This window comes from Cucurbita pepo, chromosome 16 (assembly GCF_057944985.1).
Source record: "Cucurbita pepo subsp. pepo isolate OVF chromosome 16, ASM5794498v1, whole genome shotgun sequence".
NCBI lineage: Eukaryota > Viridiplantae > Streptophyta > Magnoliopsida > Cucurbitales > Cucurbitaceae > Cucurbita > Cucurbita pepo.
In genome coordinates, this window is record NC_141813.1 from 11,723,060 (window position 1) to 11,746,211 (window position 23,152).

General features: G+C 34.6%; 3 protein-coding genes across 5 annotated transcripts; all 3 read right to left on the reverse strand.

Annotated features, from left to right (window-relative positions):
* Positions 1 to 1,260: 1,260 nt before the first annotated feature.
* Positions 1,261 to 5,532, reverse strand: LOC111776698 (uncharacterized). Its single transcript, XM_023656021.2, has 9 exons — positions 5,043 to 5,532; positions 4,782 to 4,968; positions 4,488 to 4,621; positions 4,307 to 4,419; positions 3,846 to 4,083; positions 2,810 to 2,959; positions 2,645 to 2,724; positions 2,511 to 2,560; positions 1,261 to 1,557 (listed from the first exon to the last, which is right to left on the reverse strand). The coding sequence occupies exons 1-9, from the start codon at positions 5,427 to 5,429 to the stop codon at positions 1,409 to 1,411; spliced, it is 1,488 nt and encodes a 495-aa protein (XP_023511789.2). The 5' UTR covers positions 5,430 to 5,532; the 3' UTR covers positions 1,261 to 1,408.
* Positions 5,533 to 6,748: 1,216 nt separating this feature from the next.
* LOC111777533 (serine carboxypeptidase-like 51) lies at positions 6,749 to 10,336 on the reverse strand. Its single transcript, XM_023657176.2, has 13 exons — positions 10,112 to 10,336; positions 9,931 to 10,025; positions 9,742 to 9,849; positions 9,396 to 9,639; positions 8,982 to 9,025; positions 8,668 to 8,735; positions 8,471 to 8,576; positions 7,803 to 8,032; positions 7,587 to 7,656; positions 7,460 to 7,510; positions 7,284 to 7,336; positions 7,011 to 7,143; positions 6,749 to 6,924 (listed from the first exon to the last, which is right to left on the reverse strand). The coding sequence occupies exons 1-13, from the start codon at positions 10,242 to 10,244 to the stop codon at positions 6,856 to 6,858; spliced, it is 1,404 nt and encodes a 467-aa protein (XP_023512944.2). The 5' UTR covers positions 10,245 to 10,336; the 3' UTR covers positions 6,749 to 6,855.
* Positions 10,337 to 11,335: 999 nt separating this feature from the next.
* LOC111777337 (uncharacterized) lies at positions 11,336 to 17,258 on the reverse strand. 3 transcript variants are annotated; one of them, XM_087118692.1, is made up of 8 exons: positions 17,120 to 17,258; positions 15,343 to 16,429; positions 14,967 to 15,085; positions 12,932 to 13,867; positions 12,539 to 12,836; positions 12,119 to 12,284; positions 11,722 to 11,827; positions 11,336 to 11,626 (listed from the first exon to the last, which is right to left on the reverse strand). In XM_087118692.1, the coding sequence occupies exons 2-8, from the start codon at positions 16,126 to 16,128 to the stop codon at positions 11,512 to 11,514; spliced, it is 2,526 nt and encodes an 841-aa protein (XP_086974818.1). In that variant the 5' UTR covers positions 16,129 to 16,429; positions 17,120 to 17,258; the 3' UTR covers positions 11,336 to 11,511. The 3 variants fall into 3 exon arrangements, with proteins under 3 accessions (XP_086974818.1, XP_086974819.1, XP_086974820.1); XM_087118693.1 differs by lacking the exon at positions 17,120 to 17,258 and adding an exon at positions 16,956 to 17,100; XM_087118694.1 differs by lacking the exon at positions 17,120 to 17,258 and adding an exon at positions 17,061 to 17,084.
* Positions 17,259 to 23,152: the final 5,894 nt, after the last annotated feature.

Sequence of the window (23,152 nt, forward strand, 5' to 3'; positions counted from 1 at the left end):
AGAAACAAACAAAAACGAGAAGTGATGTTGTCCTTAGGAGAAGTTAAATCGTTTCCTTTGGCGTGCGTTTGTTTTTTAAATTTGATAGCACAAAAAAAGAACACAGAAAGACACGGTCATTAAACATCGACAACTGTAACAGTCCAAACCCACAACTAGAAGATATTGTCCTCTTTAGGCTTTCTCCTTCGAGATTCCCCTCGAGCTTTTTAAAACGTGTCTACTAGAGAGAGATTTTCACATGCTTATAAACGATGCTTCGTTCTCCTACCCAACCGATGTGCGATCTCAGAATTCACCCCCCTTCGAGGCCTAGTGTTCTCGCTGGCACACCGTCTCATGTCCACCCCCTTCTCGTTCTCCTACCCAACAGATGCGGGATCTAACAGTTCACCCCCTTCAGGGCCTAGTGTCCTCGCTGGTACTCTGTCTCATGTCCACCCCCTTCTTGTTCTCCTACCCAACCGATGCGGGATCTCACAGTTCACCCCCCTTCGAGGCCTAGTGTCCTCGCTGGCACACCGTCTCATGTTAACCCCCTTCTCGTTCTCCTACCCAACCGATGCGGGATCTCACAATTCACCCTCCTTTAGGGCCTAGTGTCCTCGCTAGCACTATGTCCACCCCCTTCTCGTTCTCCTACCCAACCGATGCGGGATCTCACAATTCACCCTCCTTTGGGGCCTAGTGTCCTCGCTGGCACTATGTCCACCCCCTTCTCGTTCTCCTACCCAACCGATGCGGGATCTCACAGTTCACCCCCCTTCGGGGCCTAGTGTCGTTGCTGGCACACCGCCTCATGTCCACCCCCCTTCAGGGTTAAGCCTCCTCGCTGGCACATTGCTCAGTGTCTAGCTCTGATACCATTTGTGACAACTCAAGCCCACCACTAGCATATATTGTCCTCTTTGGGCTTTCCCTTTCAAGCTTCTCCGCAAGGTTTTTAAAATGCGTCTACTAGGGAGAGGTTTCCACACCCTTATAAAGAATGCTTCGTTCTTCTCCCTAACCGATATGGGATCTCACAACAACCGACTATTACCCTTATTTATTTATTCATTTTTGGTTTTTTTGTTAATCAATTTTCTTTCTTCTTTTGAGTACGACAAATCTCATCAAAAGTTGCCTTCGTTATTCTAAAGCGAATTTACAATTCTTCCTCTTTGATCTAATGAACTCTAGAATAGTGCCATCACACGAACAAAAAAGCATAATCTTAAGAGCTTGAAAGCGTCAACTTTATGAATTAGAAACATAAGCTTACAGCCAAAATCTTTTATTTTTCATTCTTTGATGGGTCGTTACAAGTGATAGCTCAAATAGCACGTTTATCATACTTTTCATTCCCGTATGTACTACTGTATAATGGAGAAGAAGAGCAGAAAGCTATTGTTTACAATATAGAATTTCAGAATGTTTTGTTTTGTTTGTAGTTTGCCAAATCTGCATAATACTTACTGATCCATGATTTAATGATATCAACCTCAGTCTTTCTCTGTGCCACTACCCATTCAGGATCAGATTCATTCGCCTTTAAGATGTCCAAGCAGTGAGATCCTACAGATATCAAAATGTAAAACTAAGGAAGATGGTAAAACCAATCAACTAAAATCCTCCAAGACTCGAATTGCGTTTATTGATCCCATATCGGTTAGGGAGGAGAACGAAGCATTATTTATAAGGGTGTGGAAACCTCTCCCTAGCGCACACGTTTTAAAAACCTTGAGGAGAAGCCTAAAGAGAACAATATCTGTTAGCGGTAGACTAGGGTCGTTACAAATGGTATTAGAGCTAGACACCGGGCGATGTGCCAATGAGGATGCTGTTCCTCGAAAGGGGGTAGACACGAGGCGGTGTGTTAGTAAAGACGCTGGGACCTGAAGGGGGTGGATTTGGTGAGAGTCCCACATCGATTGGAGAAATGAACGAGTGCCAGCGAGGATGCTGGGCCCTGAAGGAGGGTGGATTGAGAGATCCCACATTGGTTTGGGAGGAGAATGAAACACTTTTTATAAGGGTGTGGAAACCTATCCGACGCGTTTTAAAAATCTTGAAAGGAAGCCCGAAAGAGAAATCCCAAAAAGGACAATATCTGTTAGCAGTGCACTAGGGTCGTTACAAATGATATCAAAGCCAGACACCAGATGTGCTAGCGAGGATGCTGTTCCCCAAAGGGGTAGACACGAGGCAGTATGTCAGTGAGAACACTGGACCCTGAAGAAGTGTGGATTTGGTAGGGTCCCACATTGATTGGAGAAAGGACCAAGTGCCAACGAGGACGCCAGGCCCTGAAGGGGGGTGGATTGTGAGATCCCACATCGGTTAGGAGGAGAACGAAACATCCTTTATAAGAGTATGGAAACTTCTCCTTAACACACGCGTTTTAAAAACTTTGAGAGAAAGCCCGAAAGAAAAATCTCAAAAAAGACAATATCTATTAGCAGTGGACTAGGGTAAGTTACAATAAACGACAACATAAAACTTTCAAAACATAGAGATGAAAGCATTACCATTAGTGGTATGCACTGCAAGGAGAGTGTCTGATATGTTGTGCAATACACTGGTGTCAGAAAGAGACAAATAATTAAGGCCCAGTAAAGCTTGTCACCTTTATCTGTTTATAAATGAGTATTGTTTTGTTTACCCGCCAATACTATAAGGATCTTTGAGTCCATTCGAAAAAATGATGTTGCTACCGAATCGCTGAAGGACGAGTTGTATATCCTACAATATAAATTTAAGGCAATAAACTTCAATGTTTATAGACAAGGAGATAATTTTGTTGACAACAAGCAATTGAAATACATACCTGGCCTCCATAGTAGGTGGTAGCCCAATGGGGTCTGGGAGGGACACCATATAAACCATTGCAATATCTGCTGAAGTTTCCAAGGTCAAAAGGGAATGGTGGAAACATATCATCGTCTGAACTTATTGGCATCACCATCTCACTGCATGACTACAACAAGATGAAGCTTATAAGGGTGTGAAAACCTCTCTCTAGCAGACGCGGTTAAAAAACTTTGAGGGGAAGCCCAAAGAAAATAATATTTACTAGTGGTGGGCGTGAGCTGTTACAAATGGTATTATAGTCATACACTGGGTGATGTACCAGTAAGGAGGCTGAGCCTCGAAGGGGGTAGACATGAAGCGGTGTGCCAGCAAGGACGCTGGGCCCTGAAGGGGTGGATTGTGAGTGTTGGATGAAAGTCGGTTAATTTAGGGAATGATCATGAGTTTATAATTAAGACATACTCTCTCCCTTGGCATGAGGCCTTTTGGGGAAGCCCAAAGCAAAGCCATGAGAGCTTATGTTCAAAATGGACAATATCATACCATTGTGGAGAGTCGTGTTCGTTTAACAGTGAGATCCCACATCGGTTGGGTAGAAGAACAAAACATTTATAAGGGTGTGAAAACCTCTCCCCAGCAGACGAAGTCAAAAAACCTTGATAGAAAACTCAAAAAAAGACAATATCTGCAAGCGGTGGGTTTGGGCTGTTACAAATGGTATAAGAGCCATACACTGGGTGATATACTAGATAAGAGGCTGAGTCCCGAAGGGGGTAGACATGAGGTGGTGTGCCAGCAAGTACGCTGGTCCCTGAAAGGGTGGATTGTGAGATCCCACATCGGTTGTGGAGGAGAACGAAACATTCTTTATAAGGATGTGGAAACCTCTCCCTCAATTTCACCCCAACTTTTGCTGATTTTTCACCTTTTTAACAAAAAATGTGGAGGTAAATTTTCTGGCGATCAATTTACTGTCAGAAACATATAGGCAAAATTAGAAGCTCTAATTGAGTTAATTTTTTATTTACTGATGTCTCCACTAGAAAAATTACCTGCCATCTCCATCCTACATCAGTCTCAGTTTCATTTCTGGGCTCATTAATATAACAGGACAAATTTCCTCTGTAAGCAAACACACCTGCAGCTATTTTTCCAAGTGTTCCATTCACAGCTCCGTCAATGGCATCACAAATCCGGGTGACCGGATATCCAGGTGGGTGGTTATACTGGGCTGCACTAGCATACATGGACCACAAGTAGTCTCTCAACTCCAAGTACCTCGCTATCGGACTACAAAAATTAATAATATTTAGTCCTGAATTATAGTTTACTATGTATATCATATTTAATCTAGATATTTGCCTTCTATTACGGCTTACCATAAGTATCATATTTGTCTTTTTAGTATAGACAAATATCTTATATCTATTTATTGTTCTTTCCATATCTTTTATAATTTATTTATTCTCGATTATAAATAGGGAACTTTCACTCCAACCGTACAACTTATTACCGGCATGTTTTGAACTGTTGGTCGAGAAAGGAAAGGCCGTTAGGCTGCATAGCAACTGCTTCCATTTCCGACCACGATTTCTTAATAGTTTCATAGCAAGTTTCACTGACTTCCTGCAATTCATATATTTTGTCTTAAAAACATAAAAAAAATTGTCGGATGTAAAATTTCAACATCTTACTCTAAAGTCCTTGGTGACAACGGAATAGTATCCATTCTGGGGTGTAATATCGTCGAAATAAAGGATTGGCGCTGAAGATGCAAGAGCTCCTAGTGCCACGTGAGGGTATTTAAGACGGAACCATGAAGCCAACACTGAAAATAGATAATACGTACATGTTCGATTAGATATTGGATGTACGTATCTATGAGAGTTTATGTTCAAAATGGACAAGATCATACTATTGTGGAGAGTTGTGATTCCTAACTGTAAGTTGTAACCGAGTTTACAGACTATGAATGAAAAACGACTTACTTCCTCCATATGATCCACCAATAACAATCACGGGAGAATAATTAGCACGAAGCTCTTTCTTCACGTGCATAAGAATATTTGCATAATCTGCAATCGCTTGTGCTGAATTAAAGTATCCAAGAGTGCTAGCATTTCTCAATGCTTCATCCCTTGATCCAAATGGTACTGATTTTCCGTAGTATCGGTGCTGTTACAATGACAAACGGCTTTAGAAACACTAAAACGGCTCAAGCCCACCACTAGTAAAGCATTAAACTTTACCTCGATATAAACGAGAAGAGCATTAAACTGGATGGCATTATCCGTCATAAACCCAATAACATTTAAATCATCATCAATTGGTGCTTCAGCACCCAAATAAGCAAAAATTGGAGCACTCGAATTAGCACCACCCCAGTACTTGAAGTTGACTATATATCTTTGCAGGAATGTCGTGTAGCTTTCCGGCCTATAATTGAAATGATCAAGTGTCTGATTGTAATAAAATGTCTTGAAATCATCCGAAGGAGGTGCCTCCAGCAGAACTCTAGAATGATGTAGAAACTTTTCACCAATAGGACTAAGCCTCGGAAATCTATACGGAAAAGCAGTAACAACCGAGGTTGAAAGAACAAAAAGTAAAAAAGGAATCCATGGAGACGAAAACATTGGAATCCTCACGTCAGTGTGTTGTTATGAAAACGTTTCAAGTCTTTTCAAAGCCTTATATAACAAAAATGAGTATATGTTCACATAAAGAGAGACCAAGTTTGAGCGGTTGAAGCAGTCTTTGCAAAAATGTGTATGTAAACGTATTTAAGAGAAAGCGAAATGCATTAAAAGTAATAGCATTCCATCAATTCGAGTATTAATGAGTCAATATTGTACAAACGAAGCGTGTTGAAGTTGTGTTAGAATGCTTACTTAGACTACTATTGTCATTTAAGGAATTCGAAAGGGATGTATGACCAAATCAATGTAAATCCAGGAAAAATCAACCATACCCATTAGAAGCTTCACAAACAAGTATACTTATAAACAACAAGAAAAATGATCGTAATATAAATTATATATATATACTTTCGTATGAATTCAACATTGAAATTTCTTTCAAATAATTAGAAAAATAAATTGGACGGCATAGAAAGCGAAATCATTTGCGTAAAAGAAGACAAAAACTTCACCTTGATATCTCCTTCGCGAATATGATGCTCTGCTAGAAGACGGTCGATTAGAACAAGTAATGTTGTGGCTATTTCAAATGAAGTAAATGAAAATTTGTGTGTTTTTTCGAGAAATAAACCGAAATCAGAGCGGAAATTCCAACCATTTGTTGTTTGAATTTGGTTTTATTTATTTATTAAATAAAACTTTAATGTATTTATAAATTACAAATATTAAATTTTTACATATTAAAATTTGACATTTAATTTAAAATTTTATTTCATAAATTAAATTCCGTCTAAATGGTTACTTAATAAAAATTTAACCAAAAATAATTTTTAACATTTTTTATTTTTTTGGAATTTGTAATTATTTTAATGCAAAAATTGTGGAAATAAACTCACAAGAGAGAGAGATGAGATGTTGATTTTATAAATTTAAAAAAAAAAAAAAAAAACTAATTATTTTTGTCTAAAATCATTAAAAAAATCGCAATTAATTTAAATTTCTAAAAAAAATTATTGAGTAGTTTTCATTATCTAATTAAATTAATATTACAACAGTATTCAATCTCGATCAATTTTGAACTAGGATACTTATTTTATTACTATATTTATTATTTATAAATAATTTAAGTATGACGTTTATTATTTAATTATATAAAATGATTCAACCAGGCTTATTATTCAATGAAAATATGATATTAATTATTTTATGCTTTTTTAAGATATTGATTATTTTGAACCCATAATTAATCGAGTTATATTCGTTGATATAATCGTAAATATAAAGTACCTCTAAATATAACGTCACAACGAGTAAAATAATCAAATGACACTAGATTTATTAATATTAATAAAGATGTAGAATACATTAGTTTTTTTTTAAAAGTAAATATGTATTTCTTATTTTCTGTGAAAAAAAAACTGTATCAAGAAGCTGGTGATTGTGTGATTGCGTCCACCATGTTTAATGTCACACACGGTTGATCCACTGGAACCTGCATTTATAATCATATAATTAAAAATATTAAATTTTACTCTAAATTATAAATAGAATAATGTTTATATATATATATATACTTACAAAATGGCCCGCTCCAAGGATCCAATAGAAGTGCAAATTTTGATGCGATTTAGTGAAGCCCTTAGTTTGCTTCTCGTTTCCACAAAATAAAGTAGTTCGCTCTTTGCTTATAAATGTCTTTAGCCTTTTCCACCTAAATTCAATAAATAAATAAATAAATAAATAAATAAATAAATATATATATATATATATATATATATATATATATATATATATATATATATATATATATATAAAATATCTAACATTAAATTATTTGAAAAAATAAATTACTTGAGCTTATTAATCCACGCTTCGGTTCCCTTGGTTGAACAAATAAGATCAACCTGTATCGAAAGAAAGAAAAAAGTCAACCGTACATCTAAGAGAATATTACAATTTTTATCATTTCAAAATATTTTGTTTTCATTTGTAATTATCAACTTGAAAAAAGAAAAATAAAATCTTACTTGACCGTTATAGATAGTCACATTAATTCCTTTAGCTAGTAACTCATCAACCTGGTCAAACAGAAAATATATATAAAAATAATTGAGAAATAAAAATATTGAAATTAGTTTGGTTAAAAAAATATACCTCGATAATCCTTGGCTTCATAAAGTCTCCAATAAAAAATTGAAAGACTGAGTCAGATTGACCTCCCCATCTATACATACAAAATTTATAATTTAGTTTTTTAGGCTAACGGTAAGATTTAATCTCTAAATTTGGATAATTCATTTATTTTAATTTAATTTTTATGTTCTTTAACATTATTATTTATTTGAAGAAAATGGGTTTATGGGTACCTACGTGACATTTGGTGGGATAATAGTGAGTTTTTGCTTGATTGGGCCATTCATCAAAGCTTCCAAGCCTCCTCCACTTCCTGGTTTGTATATATGCGAGCTAAGATATTGAGAGTTCTTTTTTACTTCAAATGAATCAATTCTATTTGATTCCACACTAGTGGTTGTTGTAGTTGTTATCGTCGTCGAGGCTAATGAGTCCATTTCCAAATCCAACATGAAGTTATAGAAATCCTGCAAAAAAAAAAAAAAACGACTCATTATAACGTATTGATAACGATTTCGTTCTTTCGTTTTATGCCTTTTTAAAATCTAATGCCTGTTTTCTTGAAAATCTTTAAATTTTTAAAATTGAATTTAAATTTTGATAACCGTTGAGCGAATTTACAAAAGTCCTAATTTTTTTTAATTATATATATATATGAATTTATTAGACATAAAATTTAAAATTTTATATTTTATAAATTTACTCTTATTAAAAATACTCTTTTATAATTTATTAACTTAATAAACATAAAATAAGATTAAAAAAAAAAAAACTAAAATTCAATAGAATTAATTAATTTTTTTAAGGTCAAAGATTTATTAATGATTAAACTTATAATTTTTATTAATATTAAAGGTTTTTTTAAATTTTTTTTTTTGTTAAAAAAGAATAATTATAAAACGTACCACATGGTTGCTTTTGGTGATAATTAATTCTTCAAGATCACTCCACAAAATAGTTGCATTTTCGTACAACTTGTTTTTAATTTGCTGCTGGATCTTCAATGCTAACCTGTTTTTCAAAAACGGCTTTTGTTACATAACTTTATATTTATAGAATATATTTCACTTCTTTATTATTATTATTTTTAAAAAATATTGACCTATTTGATGCCTGCAACGTCACGTCGTCGATTCGCGAGAGATCTTTGAGAAGAGGGCCCCAAGAATACTGTAAAATTTTTAGACAAAAGTTATTGTGTTAAGAATAAATAATAAAAAAATACTTCCAAAATAAGAGGTTGGTTTCTATTATACTCTCGAACTTTGAGATGTTTCATTTTAACTTTTAGATCGGGATATAATCGAAATCAACTTCATATTTTAAGAATATTTTTTTCGTTCATCATTATGAAAACAAAAATAATGAGAAAATTGATAGAATTTTGGTCGAGATTGAGAGAATGAGAATACTAACTGTATAATCTTCTGGGGACATCCAACTGTTTCCTAGGGCAACTCCTGTCAATGTAAATAGGATGGGATGTATTATTAATTATTAATTATATAAATTATTATTACTTGATATATTTCAATAAAAATTAAGACTAAATTTAAAATTTAAAACTTATTAAAAGTTATGAATTAAAATACAATTAATAAGAAATACAAAAATCAAAATGATATTTTAATGGGTTCGTTTCAGACATATTAAACAATATTAAATAATATATATATATATAATTATTGGAACACAAGAATAAAACCACGTGTTTACATTTTTAATTCTTCATTATATAAAAATGAAATAGAGAATATCATTGTTTTTTTTGTATGAGAAAAGGTTATAATTAGTAATTTATATTTGGATTTTTTTTTATTAAAAAAGTACCTCGGAGATTAAGGGTCAAATTGCCAGCTTGGATGGCTCGAAGGAGGGACAAAGCCAAAGTGACGGCGAATTTTCCACCGTAAGACTCCGCAAAGATGTACAAAGGAGCATTCCGTAGGCCGACAGTGTTGTTCTTCGAAACCTCAGCTAGCAAAGTTGTCATGTCGATCGCCGCCTCCACATCGCCTTTCGAAAATTCTCCACCACTCTCCACGTAGCTATATCCGGTCCCAACCGGATTGTCCTGTTTTATGTTTTTTTTTTTAACGTTAAAATCATAAATTTAGTCGTAAAACATTAGAATTTAACGTTAAAATGGGGAAAATTGAAAGGAAAGGGAGTTGACCACAAACAAGAGGTCAGCTTTTTGCAGCCATGTTGAGTTTCTCGGCTTCAAGTTCAAGTTTAACGGCCCGATTTCCAAGAAGTTCCCAAACCCAGTTCCCGAGCCACCCTGTTTTTCAATATTTGAATCATTTTCTAACCAAATACACAAAATTTATAAATAAATCATTGGAAAAGGTCGGCCACTCACCGGTCCGCCCTGCAACCAAAGAATGGTCGGCCATGGCTTGGAACCAGCGTCCACTCTGGAAGGGCTTCGGTAAAGCCACCAAAACATATGGGCTTCTGAAAAACACAATCCCAAAACCAAATATATGAATATTAATCATAATAATAATAAAATAGAATGAAAATGAATGAATTTGGCTTACTCGGTCTGACTTGAACGTAGCCCCATTCTTCAGTTCCATCTTGAGATTTGTGAGTTATGGAAGTCCCGACATGAAACAGAGCAAATGAAGCAATGAGAATGAAGCAAAAACGAAGAACAAACCGTTTAGTCATTGGATGAATAGAACGATAGTGATAATGGAAGACGATGAGATTTTCAGGTATTTATTGAATGAATGAATTCATTGGAAAGTTATAAATGGACGTGGAGAAAAACAAGATTAGAGCTGGACAGTACAAAATAAACCATTGGACAACCCAAGATACAGCTATAAGAAACAAGATGACATGGAGTGGGGTGGAACCTAACTTATATTTTCTAATTTTTTTTCAATCTTCCAAATTTTATTCTTGTTTTGGTATGAAAATTGAAATCATTTAATAAAAATATATATTTAGAGTTGTTTTTTTTATGTAGAAATTTATGGAGGTGTAGAGTTATTCTGTTACTAATTTTGAATAGATTAATATTTGATTTTATTAAATTTAATGAATCGTTGGAATGTTTATATTTTGTTAAATTAAGAAAAGAATTAATGAAAATTAAATATTAAGATTAAAATTGGGTCTAATTTTATAATATGAAACATTTAATAATTTTGATTGAGATCAACTTAAATCAATTATAAAAATCAAATGGTGATTAAAATGAGTTTAAATAAAATATGAGGACTAAATACTATCGGCTAAAAATTTAGAAAGATCAATTAAAGGAGAGCGGAAGATTTGTATTTTGAACATGGTTGTGGATGGCTCGGGGGCTATTTTAATCTCATGAATAGGGTCGGAGATTGTAACGATAGAAATTCAAAAAAAAAAAAAAAAAAAAAAAATTAAACCTCACAAAAATCGCGAGAGTTCTAGCAAGGCGCTCTTTTCACGGATTCAAACCACCCCACGACCCTTCATAAACTCCCAACTCACACACTTCATCACCAATACAATTTGAACCTTTGTAATTAGAGAATTTTTTTTAGATAAACAACCATCTTTAAGAGATCAAAGGAAAAATGTGTGAAAGCCAACAAGAGCTCGCTCAAGAGTTATGAAGGGAGTTGAGTTTAGAAAAGTAAGCTTCATCTCGATTCAACACTGGAAATAGGCAAATTGGAAGGTCCTTTCGCGGGAGAGAGTAGTAGTAAGTACCTAAATCCTCAGAATCCCCCTAAATAAGGTTTTTTTAAGTTCACTCAACATAGGCTAGATTAATCGATAACAGAGATTACATTTATTATTTCAATCGTCCATCACCGTACAAATAAACGTCATATGTGTATAGAAATCAGGATGAGAAGAATCAGTCGGACACTTGGACGGAATAAGAGGATGAAGATGAATAAATCAGTAGTAATCTCATTTTTCTTTATTGTCATCTAAGTCATCAAAGGGAGTAAGCCCGAATCACTTCTAGTATGGGCGCACAACACATTGGACACTTTCCTCGAGCCTCGACCAACTCGTTAGCACATTTTGAACATGTGCACATGTGCCCACATCTACAAGTTGGAAATGAGAGAAAATATAAAGTTAAAGTGAAACTTGAGACCAAAGAAAAACACACAAAAATAGACGAAAAGTTTGCTGGAATTACCTGTACAACAAAGCATCAATATGGTTATCGCAACATATACAACAAATTCCCTTCCTTACTCGATCCCATTTGGGTTCATCATCTGGCAAACTATCTTCAAACATCTCTGTGCAGGTGAAATGCAATCAGTCGATGACATGCAAGAGTATATCATATCATTTCATTGGTCCAGGGCAAGAATCACATTTAAAAATAAAATTCTAAATCTTTTATCTTAGATTGACAAATAATTTTGGAAAAATATAATATCCAACGCCAAAAAACAGAGAAACTAAAGATTTAAGATATATCAACTCAGCAAACTAAGAACGGTTTTCATAGAGGCATAGTGTGTTCTTCTGAACCAGCTAAATTGTATAAACTAAAGAATCCAACGGCATTAAGAATGAAGACAAACCTTCTGAACCAGCTGCTCGGTTCAATGCAGAAGAAACTTCTTGCTTTATTGAGCGCTGCAGCTCGAGTTGCATATCCATGCATGTCTCCAACATTCGCTGTAGGTTGCTCATCCTCTGTTGCAGTCTCGACATGTCAATCCTCAAATCGTTAACGATATCCCAATCCTGTAAAATTCAGCAACAAATTAAAGTAAAAAAAGATAATCATGATACAAAAATCACAGTAACTTTAGTTGAAAGTAAATTGCAATAATTCTAAATAGAATTACAGAATCACCATTCATAACCATTTACATTTCCATGTTTTACTACTTTGCATCCTACTTTACCATTTACATTTCCATGTTTTACTCTTTTTTATTTATTTACTTTGCATCGACTTCAACTAAAAAGACGACAAGGGAACCTTGAAGACATACAGCTCCAAATTGTTGATGGAAATCACGTCGAGGCCAACTCCCATTGCTCAACTCATGATCCCAAAGTTGCCGAGAGGGCAATGTAGGTGGCACAGGCACAGCAAGCGAATGGCTCTCAACAGAACCCGCTTGACCTTCACTCTGTCTGTTGTGCTCTTGTTCTTGTTCTGCAGATGTGTAAGGAGGCATCGTCTCGTCTATATCCCTAGTACCGTGACCTTGCCTCTCTATGTAAGAATGTATTAACTGGTCCAGACTTTCTCGAAAACCACTGCTAAGAAGAGTAGAAACACTTCTCCTGCATAATTTAAAAAACAAGTCACGTGTAAACTCATCATTTAGAAAGGTCTGAATACAGCAAGGCATGTTGTCAGCGTATAAATTTTGTAATACCTGTTCAAAAGTTCTCTGATTTCTCCATTATGCACATTATCATCTTCAGGAAAATAAAAGGTCTCCAACCTTTGGGTGGATGTAGCATCCTGATTAGGAAGGCTCTCTAACCAATTCGGCACATCCTCCACAAAGATAACATTTTCATGGGAAGCTTCAGGGGCACTTTGCAAATGAGTATCTCCTCTATATGTTGTACTCGAGAATTCTCCAGACCAATTAGTAGCAATACTTTCCAACTGAGTTTCACTTATCTCTTCTTCAATGCTATTTTCCCATTCATCATGTTGAAAACCAGATTCTTGCCGATCATTTGGCTCAACTCTCATACCTAGTTCTTCGTTCAGCTCCTCGTGAGAATGAGATTCCTGCGGATCTACATTTTCGAGATCATTGTCTTGAAACCTTCCCAAATGATCTAATACTAATCCAATATCAACATTTTCATCATGAGTATTAACTTGTTGAATGGAGGGTTCAACATCCAGTACACTAGTATGATTCTCAGCATCGATTTCTGGAATTTCATGGTATAAAAGATTTGGGGCAGTTTCCTGTAAAATGCTTCTCACATCTTGTCCTGAATCATCTGTCATTTCCGTAGAGTTGATACCTGCCATTTGGCTGGCTAAACCATTCTCGGCAACTTGTTCTTGTAAACTTTCTACCATATGAACGGAGTCTTCCCTGCCTTCAGGGGTACTTCCTTCTAAATCAGATCTAACTTCAGTTAGAACAGTGTTGAAAGAGGCTTCGTCATGACTTTCCACATTATTGTGCCCAGAATGTACGCGAAGATCATCTAGGACCTCAAAACTCCTTGTACTATTCATGTCAGTTAGAGAATCACCATCATCAGCGTTAGAAGTGGAATCAGAATGGCGGCTACTTGCTTGATCTTGCACAGAATTATCCAACCTGGAGAAGAATCCTTCCCTGCTTCAAAGAAAGTCACAATATCATTGCTATTGTCCAAATGGACGGGCTGTCATTATAGAATGGACAAAAAGGCCATGTTGCCAGTGAACTTAAGTGAGGTTGGCACTGAAGGAAAAAATCCAAGACTCATTCTGAAACGAGTGAATTACATTGTTTTTGCTTAATTAGACTTTTTGTAGTATTTAGAAATCCTACCTCTTAACACTTTCACAAACAGCAAAATATCTTATTATTATTCAACTTCACAATATTTGGTAGCACTCAATCAAATGTTAATTATCCAAGCAGGTGGTGAATTTTGGACCTAAGACTTCTTGGTTGAATCTAATGACCCTAAACCACCAATGCCCAGTTCTAAGATTTAAGATTCTTGATATAAATCGCAATGAAACCAATGCCAACGAGGAAAATAAACAATGTCCATAAGTGTAACATTAATGCAGAAAAAGAGTTTCATAATAATAAAGGCTTATAAGCTCTATGTTAGAGTGACCAAATTAAGACACTAGCCGGTAGTGACCTTGCAACTTATGGAGTGAAAATATAAAATCCCATATGAGACTGAGCACTATTTTTCAGGCCTTGGTAATACGTGAATTTAGTCTCCTAACAATGTGACTAGCGGTTAAGGATGTCTCTAGACATTAGATATTTTCATCTTACATGGGAATGGTGTTTGGAGTGACGTTGATGATGCTGATACTGATAGAAATTTACATGGCAGTAATTTGACACTAGATTTCCGTTCTCAAAGTTTCTCTTATATACCCAGCAATATAGGATTGAAAAACTAGGATTTAGCAGGACAAGATCTTGGGTCATGTTTTATAGGAAAGAGACTGGGGAGTGTATAATACCAATTTTAAAATGAGACAAATCTGTAATCCAGTTAGGATGTGAAGAAAAGCAGTCGAGGAAACATGAATACCACTAACACTTAACAGAATCGTTGCTAGATAGAATAACTTCCCCGAAGGGTACAAGTGCAACATCCAGAAATTACTACATAACTTCGGTAATTCAAAGTAGAAAAAGAATCACGAGTGAAATGAAAGACAAGGATGCCCAAGAATTAGGCATAAAGTATCAGAAGTACCTCAAACCAGAGACTGTATGTCTTTGCCTTAGAAGGCCTAACTCGGATTCTGCAACAGATACAGATCTAGAATTCGCAGTCAGTCTGTTGTTTCGCAAAAATCTACTTTTGAGTAATGACTGCAAAATAATATCCCATGATATAATATAATACCTAGAGTTGATAATTATGAGCATCAAAGAAACCATAGAAAAAAAAAACAATTCTAATAAACATGCTGAGCTCATGAATAGTTAAGAACTTCGTTCTAGAGTATAACAATTTGAGAGACTATGTACGTCATAAAAAATGGTTTTTTGTCACCTTCGACTACCAAAGGAAAAACACATCATCCATGCATGCAAAGGACGACAAAGTAATTGGAATTGCGTCCAACCTGAATGCGGTTGCGATGAACAAAGCCTGATACGGCTTGTTGCTCTGACAATAGTTGAATTTCCCTCTGTCTTTCTATCTCAGCCTTCTTGACCATATCAAGGAGAGCTTGTCTGCCACATAATCTGCGAATACCCCTCCGAGCAAGCTGGATCCGGCCTTCATTCTGGCTTCCAACCAATCCATCACAAATTTGTGCAACCTGAGTACCAATGTCAGCAGTTTGGACTTCCCCATTTCCACCATGAGTACCTCTCTGCTGGCTATTCTTTTGCACCCACTCCCTTATCATTCGCACCCTCTCCTGCTCTGTTTCACCAAGCCACTCTGCCCTTGAGCTGTTATTCATTTGGGAAACGTTAGGTGTATGTTCCCCCACGCCACTATTCATCCATTCTCTAAAAATTTGCCTAACCCTCTCCCTCTCAACAACCCCAAATTCACCAGAATCCTCATCATCATTTTGTGAAGCAGTTTGTACGTCAGACCAAGTGTCAATATCATTCTCATTAATATTCATCCCCATATTCTCAGAATCATCCCCCCGTACAGTACTTTGCCCTTCAGGTGCATTTATTCTTGAGAGATCAGTAGATCCTTCACTAACACTCTCCTGTGTGCCTCTCACCACTTGCTCATCCTCAAGTCCTCGCCATATACGTAGAAGAGAGGATGCCCGGGTGCTTACTCTACTTTCATTTTCTAATTGCCTTGATGCTTGAGATTGAGATTCTCGAATAAATGAAGAATCATGAACAGAGACATTATGTAGACCAGCAATAGCCATTTTTCAACAAACTATTAATTTAATCTTTCAATTCGTCACTGAAAATGCATAAATAGGCACAAACTTATTAGAAAAGTTAAGAGTTTGGACAATCCATTGAAGATCAGGATCATTGCATCCGTGAATTGATTCTTCCCATGCTCCTCATCTTTATGAAGAATTGCACCGTCATCCTTTTCACTTTTCAATCTCTAAACGAGAAGAAAATTTTGAAAATACAGTTCCATCATTGATTTCCTCTGGCATTGAATCCACCAGCCTGGAGAAAACTCATCGTATGTACATTGGTTCCTCGATTTCGCTGCATCAAAAACCACAAAGGTCCGTTACTCTTATTTTTTCAGCCTCAACGAGATACAAGCTTTACGGCTCAGAGAAGATAAGACACAGCCACAACTGAATACCACAGAGACACAACGAACAAGAGAAACATTTTGGTAAAGTAAAAACCCAAACAACCGAAGCCACAAGTCTATTAATCTATCACTACCCTAACAATTTCCAGACAATTGCAAAGAATAAATAAATAGAACGCGGTTTTGACTCCCAAATTTTCCACCATTAAGAGACACAAAAAGAAAAAATTCCTAGTACAACCCTGCCTATCAGTCAACTCCATTTCTTCTATTCCAATTATCAAAATCTAGAGATTCGAACCTTCCGTTACATTCATTTCCCCCGCCTTCCCAGCCATACCAAAACAAAACAAAATCAAAACGGAACAAGAATATCCAAAATCCACATTTAATAATTTCACAAACCACTCAAAGAAACGAAATCACAAGCAACACAGATAAGAACAATATGAACAAAACATCATCCTCCACCTTCTCCTCCTCCTCCTCCTCCTCCTCATCATCATCATCATCAAAAGAAGAAGTCACAGAAACGCAAAGCTGCCATATGTAATCGATTCGAAAACTAACACTTACGGCTTCGAGTGATCTGAAAAAGAGGTGAAATGCCAAAAAGAGGAGAAGAAAAAACGTACCATTGAAGCTCTCTGCCTGTGATTTCTAAGTAAAGGAAATGAAATCTAAGCTGTATAGAAAGTTACAGAGAGAGAGAGATAGAGAAAAGAGCGGCGACTTCTGAATATTAAACCCCCAATACGTCACCGTTTCGTTCCTCTAACGTCTATAATATTTAGAGAAAATCCATATCACCCTTCCACGTGGCACGTGTCATTTCTTCCAAGTAAAAAATAAAATAAAATCTGATTTTTTTCCTTTTCCGTAATCTTCCCATTCATCGAATTAACATAAATAAATAAATCCCCCCAACCATCATCCGACACGTCGTTCGATTGTATTAATTTCCTTTTTTGTTATTTTTTTTATTAATATAATAAATATGAATAATTGAGAGAGGTAATAAACAAAAATAAATAAATAAATAAATAAATCCCAAAAAATTAATAAAATAATTTCGAAAAATTAATATATATACACATGGGACTCAGCCAGATTCAGAAATTTTAATGCACATGAGTGTGGTAGTGGCAGAGCATATCTATTACCATATTAATTTTATTTAATTTTTTTCATTAAAAAATCCAAAAAATATATTGGTTCAAACATATAAATTTCTCCACCTAAATTATTATTATTATTGGTCTATTTTCATTTGTCCTTTTATTAACTTTTACATATTTATTATTATTATTTTGATAAATAATGGTTAGAATAGTAACAAGATTTTATCATTTAAACCACTAAATGATGACTAATATGGGATTCGATCACATTCACTCCCCTAAAATTGGGTCAAAATCAAATACCCTTAAATTAAATTTATATAAAATAATAATAATAATAATAATTTCAAATATTTTATTTTATTTTTATTATTTACAAGCTAATTTCCCCCACCAAAACCCTACAACCCCCCCTTTACACACTCAACACTCCACCAAATAAAAAAAAAAAAACAAAAAAAAACAATGATTATTTTTTAAATTAAATTAAAAAAAAATTTCCAAGAAATAGGAGCATATGATAGCGTGAAATCTATGAACAAAATTAATATCTTATCCTAAGTTTAGGCAAAAGCTGTGTATAAAATAATGGGTGTGACCAAAAGCTTAAAATAGGGTTTTGCTTAATTATTTAAATTATTAAAGATTAAACCTAACTTTTTCATCTTATACTATTTTAATTACTCTAATCCCTAACTATAAATATTCTAACTTCGCTTCAATATTAATTATTTGTGACTTTCCACTCTCCTTTCTGTTTCCATCATTATTACAATGTTGCCCCCACCTAATAAAAACACTCCCTTTATTTGTCTTTTATTTATTTGTTCTTTTTTAATTCATTTTTTTTTTTTTTTTTTTGCTTTTTACAACTGCGCCGTGGCTTATTTATAATACATTACCAATTATTTCACCCTCTAACTTTATATTATATTATATATATTAGAATAAAAAAGTTTTAGAATATGGTATCCGAAAATAAAAAATAATTATTTTTAATGTTGTACGACAATAATACCTGACTTTCATATAAATAAATAATATTTATGTTTTATTCTCGTAATTACGACAAATAATTTTATTACATTAGTCTATTTTAATTAATTAATTATTCTTATTAAGTTAAATTATTAATTTTTATTCCAATGAATAAATAATTATTACGAAGAAAAAAATCGTCACCTTTTTATAATTGTTAAATTAGATAGGCAGATATCGAGTATAACTCGATAGATAAGATACCAATTACCAGTTCAAGGTTGATGAATCAAGTTCTCGACTATTTTAAGCTCAATATACAACTAAGTACGATGAACAAAAAATCATGACTACGCATCTACCACGAGATATAGTATGATAACTATCAAATTTACTTTGGTTTCTAACCTTTAAACTCTCGTGATTTAATCCCGAAACTTTCGATAAACCCTATTTGAGCTCTTAGCCTTACCATTTGAGGCCATTATTTGGTAGATGCATGAATGGCACCCGATTGATTGATTGATTATGAGATTATGGTCGTGTTGATGAATGATGAAGAGGACAAACAAAAGATTCTAAATACATACCCCAATTAGGGAATGGCTCCTTCCTTATGGATTGTTATATAGTCAGACTTGATTCCAACAAATAATTTCTTATCTATTGTTCTTAATTTTGAGACACATCAACGGCACTAAACCCTAAGCAACACTTTATTTATACTCGAGAATCTATCACGTGGGTTGAAATCAATTTGGAATTGTATTCTCGAGGATGTGAACGTCTTCCAACGTGTTAAAAGTTCTTTTCGTCGGTGCTCGTGGAGATTTTATATGGGTGGAAGATACACTCGAGATAAGAACCGAAAAACACTAACAGATTGGTAGCTAGTTAGATACAACGATTCCCTCGCAGAATATAACTTCGAGAATTACAACCTCAAATCCATAAAACTATAAGCTAATAATCGTATCAGTTCTAATCCAAAACTTTCAAATCTAAATTCACGTGAGGCTTTCTTTTTACATTTTCGTTTTTTTAGAAAGAGTCGCTAAACGACCGGACCAGACAGGTGCAAGTAGCTTGATTGCCTTAACCGATTACCCGATTGCCTTACCCGTGATTGAAACGCAAATGACGATTAAGAAAAGAACAAAAATGTGGGGAAAAGGAGACAATGGGATAAAGATAGAAAGGGTTAATTGGTAGAAAAGAAGAGTTATTTGAGTGTTAGGCTACCTGTCTTTCAGTCTTCTTCCTTCTTCCATTGATAATTGTATATGGACCTTGCTTGCTTTGTCCTTCTCTTCACCTTCTCCCCCATATGCCTTTGCCTTCTTTTATGTTGTATGATTCTTATCACTTCCAAATACCCCATGAGGAAATGGTTAAACTTTTATGGGTCTACAAACTACACCCCTCGTCTTTTTCCTAAAGATAACCCTAATAAATTCTCGACCATAGCTCACGTGGTTGAATAATTGAGCAGGATCGTCCAAATTGTAACAGTTCAAGCTCACAGCTTGTAGACATTGTCCGCTTTGACCCGTTACGTATCGGTAATATAAAACGCGTCTACTAGGGAGAGATTTCCACACTCTTGCGATGAATGTGTTGTTCCCCTCTCCAACCAACCTATATGACGCTCGCACACCACCAGGTGTCTGGCTCTGATACCATTTGTAATAACCCAAGTTCACAACTAGCAGATATTGTCCGTTTTGGCCCCTTACGTATCGTTGTCAACCTTACGGTTTTAAAAACGTGTTTACTAGGGAGAGACTTCCACACTCTTATAACGAATGTTTTGTTCCTCTCTCCAACCAACCCTTGTGACGCTGGCACACCACCTGGTGTCTGGCTCTGATACCATTTGTAATAACCCAAGTCCACGACTAGCCGATATTGTCCGTTTTGGCCCCTTACGTATTGTTGTCAACCTTACGGTTTTAAAAACGTGTTTACTAGAGAGAGACTTTCACACCCTTGTGGAATCTCACACAGATGCTATAACAGATTTGAATCTTCAATCCCACGTTATAGAGCTCGAAAAGAAAAGGGATATGAACGATGGTGTAGGTATCTTTATCTAATTACGTGGTATAGGAACATATTTTTGCAACTTGCTTAAAAGAAAGGCACAAAAACACTATTCAATTGTGTGACAAACTTTGTAGGGTATCCTTTTTTAAGGGCAGATGCCGTCCAATTAGGACCCATAAAACGTCAATTTTTCTTCATGTCCAGCTTCTTACTTGTTTATCAGACACCCAAGACACCCTGCTTCTCTTTCGGGAGGCTAACTCATCAAAAGTTAAAGAGAACGTTGCTAGGTAGGTACGTCCGTGACAAATCTAATCAAAATCATTCAGTTATATTAATTCTAGACAACTCTAACAACACCTTATCGTTCATATATTTTATCTAATTAAACTGTTCAAATTTTATATCTCATTCCGTTCTTAAATTTTTTTTCTCACTCTATATCACGATCATGCTTATTTAGAACATGTTCCACGTAGATGTATACTCATTCTTTATGTCACATAGGAGTATGCGACTAGTCAAATCTTCCTATCTGAGTTACATGCTATCTATGTCGTTGTTCTTCTTTACTGCCTACTAGCTTGTAACATTGTTTTCTCAAATTAACGTTTTTCAAATCTTTCTTTAACCCTGCTTTCTAAAACCATTTTTTTAAAGTAGAGCGGAGGCTTAAACGTAGGTCGTTCACGAAAAGCGAGAGTAAATATGAGGTCTCACATCGGTTGGAGAAGGGAACGAAACATACTTTATATGTGTGCCCTTATAAGGGTGTGGAAACCTCTTTTTAGCATAGCGTTTTAAAACTGTGAGACTAACGATGATACGTAATTGACCAAAGCAGACAGTATCTGCAGTGGGTTTGGACGGTTGTAGCAAGTACTATATTAACTAAATCAATTATATATATATATACGATTTTGTGTGCCCTTGTAACGGTGTGGAAACCTCTCTTTAGCATGCACATTTTAAAACTGTGAGACTAACGAGTTGTCAACTTCTCCCTACCAATAGTTATATACTGTCACCCGTTGTTACTTTCTTGCTTGCATATATAACACCTCTTTCAAAACCTCTCTCTATCCTCCTTTTCTAAAACCTTCTTCTTAAACCGAGGTCAGAGGCTCGAGCATACATCCCTTGGCCGTAGGCAACGTAAGAACGAATTGGCTTAGCTCACTTGTTGCTAGAAAGTGAGTGCCGCACAATCGCAAGTCCGTGCCATCAAAAGTGCAATCGATGATACGTAATGGACCAAAACAGATAATCAATTATATATATATATATATATATATATATATATATATATGAATTATGAGAGAAAATAAAATGGTTGTCATAATTTGGTGAGAGTAAGAGGAATATATGATCCAAAAAGGATTAAAAATGCATAATTAAAATGTGTTTGAATTATTAAAGTGATAAATGGAAAATGATTGGTAAGGTAAAGGGTTTGGAATTGAGTGAATTATTGGAGAGTGTGGAAACGTGTTTCCCAAATTAGAGACTAAACCCAAGTTTAAATGCATGGATTAACTCCTAATTATGATTCAAATAATGATATCATAATTTGTCACACCATATAGATATAATATATAATATATATAATATATTATAATATATACTTTTTTTTCTTGCAATTCAAATATATAATATATGCTTTCATTTCTTACCTAAAATTTGATGTTGAACGAAAGGAGTGAACCAAAAATGAAAGGAAAAACAACAAGCAAACTAAACTTGTATAGTAAGAACTATCATTATCCATTTTTTACTTTTTTTTTTTTTTATTATTTTATGTAATAATCGATCGTTTTCTTTCAGCAACCTTGTTATTCATTTTCTTTCGAGATACTATCGTTATCGATGTTATCTTGATCGTGTTTTAATTTGGCATATATTACGTTATAGGTGTGTTGGTAGGTCAAATCGTCTCGAACACTTTTTAACGAATATTGTAAGGTTAGCTTCGAAATTACCACGAATTATTAAAAAAAAATCTCATAGAGACGGTTAATATTTTGTTTCATTAATATCTTTTAACTTCTTTTAAATAATTAAAAAGTACCTATAAATTTTTTTTAAAAATATCGTCTAAAAAATTATATTTAATAAATGCATTTTAAAAATGGTGAGGCTAACAATGATATATAACAGCCAAAACATACATTATCGTAGCAGACAATATTCTCTTACCTCACATGACTATAAAGACAGGATATCAACCTTAAAATATTTTTAATTAAGATAGCTCTTTTTATGGTACTTGAATTTCATCGCCACCTTTTTTTTAAAAAAATTTTAGACGTGAAATAATTCTCTATTAATACTTTATATTAAAAAAAATCTTTCGAGCGAAGAAAAAAATAATAAATTTCATAAATTATTTTTGGTGTAAATATTTAATATTTTATACCACACATTTAAATAATAATAATAATAAAATATATTGAAAATGGGAATTTGATTAGTAAAATAATAATAATAATAAATTCTTATAAATACGGCCAGGCGTTTGACGAC

Bases quoted from the DNA above. Each gene is read 5' to 3' on its own strand.
- LOC111776698 (XM_023656021.2), bottom strand. From the start codon at position 5,429: ATGTTTTCGTCTCCATGGATTCCTTTTTTACTTTTTGTTCTTTCAACC. The intron at 2,561-2,644 runs GTAAACAAAACA...TTCTGACACCAG, and splicing joins GATCCTTATAGTATTGGCGG to TGTATTGCACAACATATCAG. The intron at 1,558-2,510 runs GTAATGCTTTCA...TGATATCTGTAG, and splicing joins TGCAGTGCATACCACTAATG to GATCTCACTGCTTGGACATC.
- LOC111777533 (XM_023657176.2), bottom strand. From the start codon at position 10,244: ATGACTAAACGGTTTGTTCTTCGTTTTTGCTTCATTCTCATTGCTTCA. The intron at 9,850-9,930 runs GTGAGTGGCCGA...ATTGAAAAACAG, and splicing joins TTTGGTTGCAGGGCGGACCG to GGTGGCTCGGGAACTGGGTT. The intron at 7,144-7,283 runs GTAATTTATTTT...TATTGAATTTAG, and splicing joins GCGTGGATTAATAAGCTCAA to GTGGAAAAGGCTAAAGACAT.
- LOC111777337 (XM_087118692.1), bottom strand. From the start codon at position 16,128: ATGGCTATTGCTGGTCTACATAATGTCTCTGTTCATGATTCTTCATTT. The intron at 13,868-14,966 runs GTACTTCTGATA...TCTTTGAAGCAG, and splicing joins CATACAGTCTCTGGTTTGAG to GGAAGGATTCTTCTCCAGGT. The intron at 12,837-12,931 runs GTATTACAAAAT...TAAATTATGCAG, and splicing joins ATCAGAGAACTTTTGAACAG to GAGAAGTGTTTCTACTCTTC.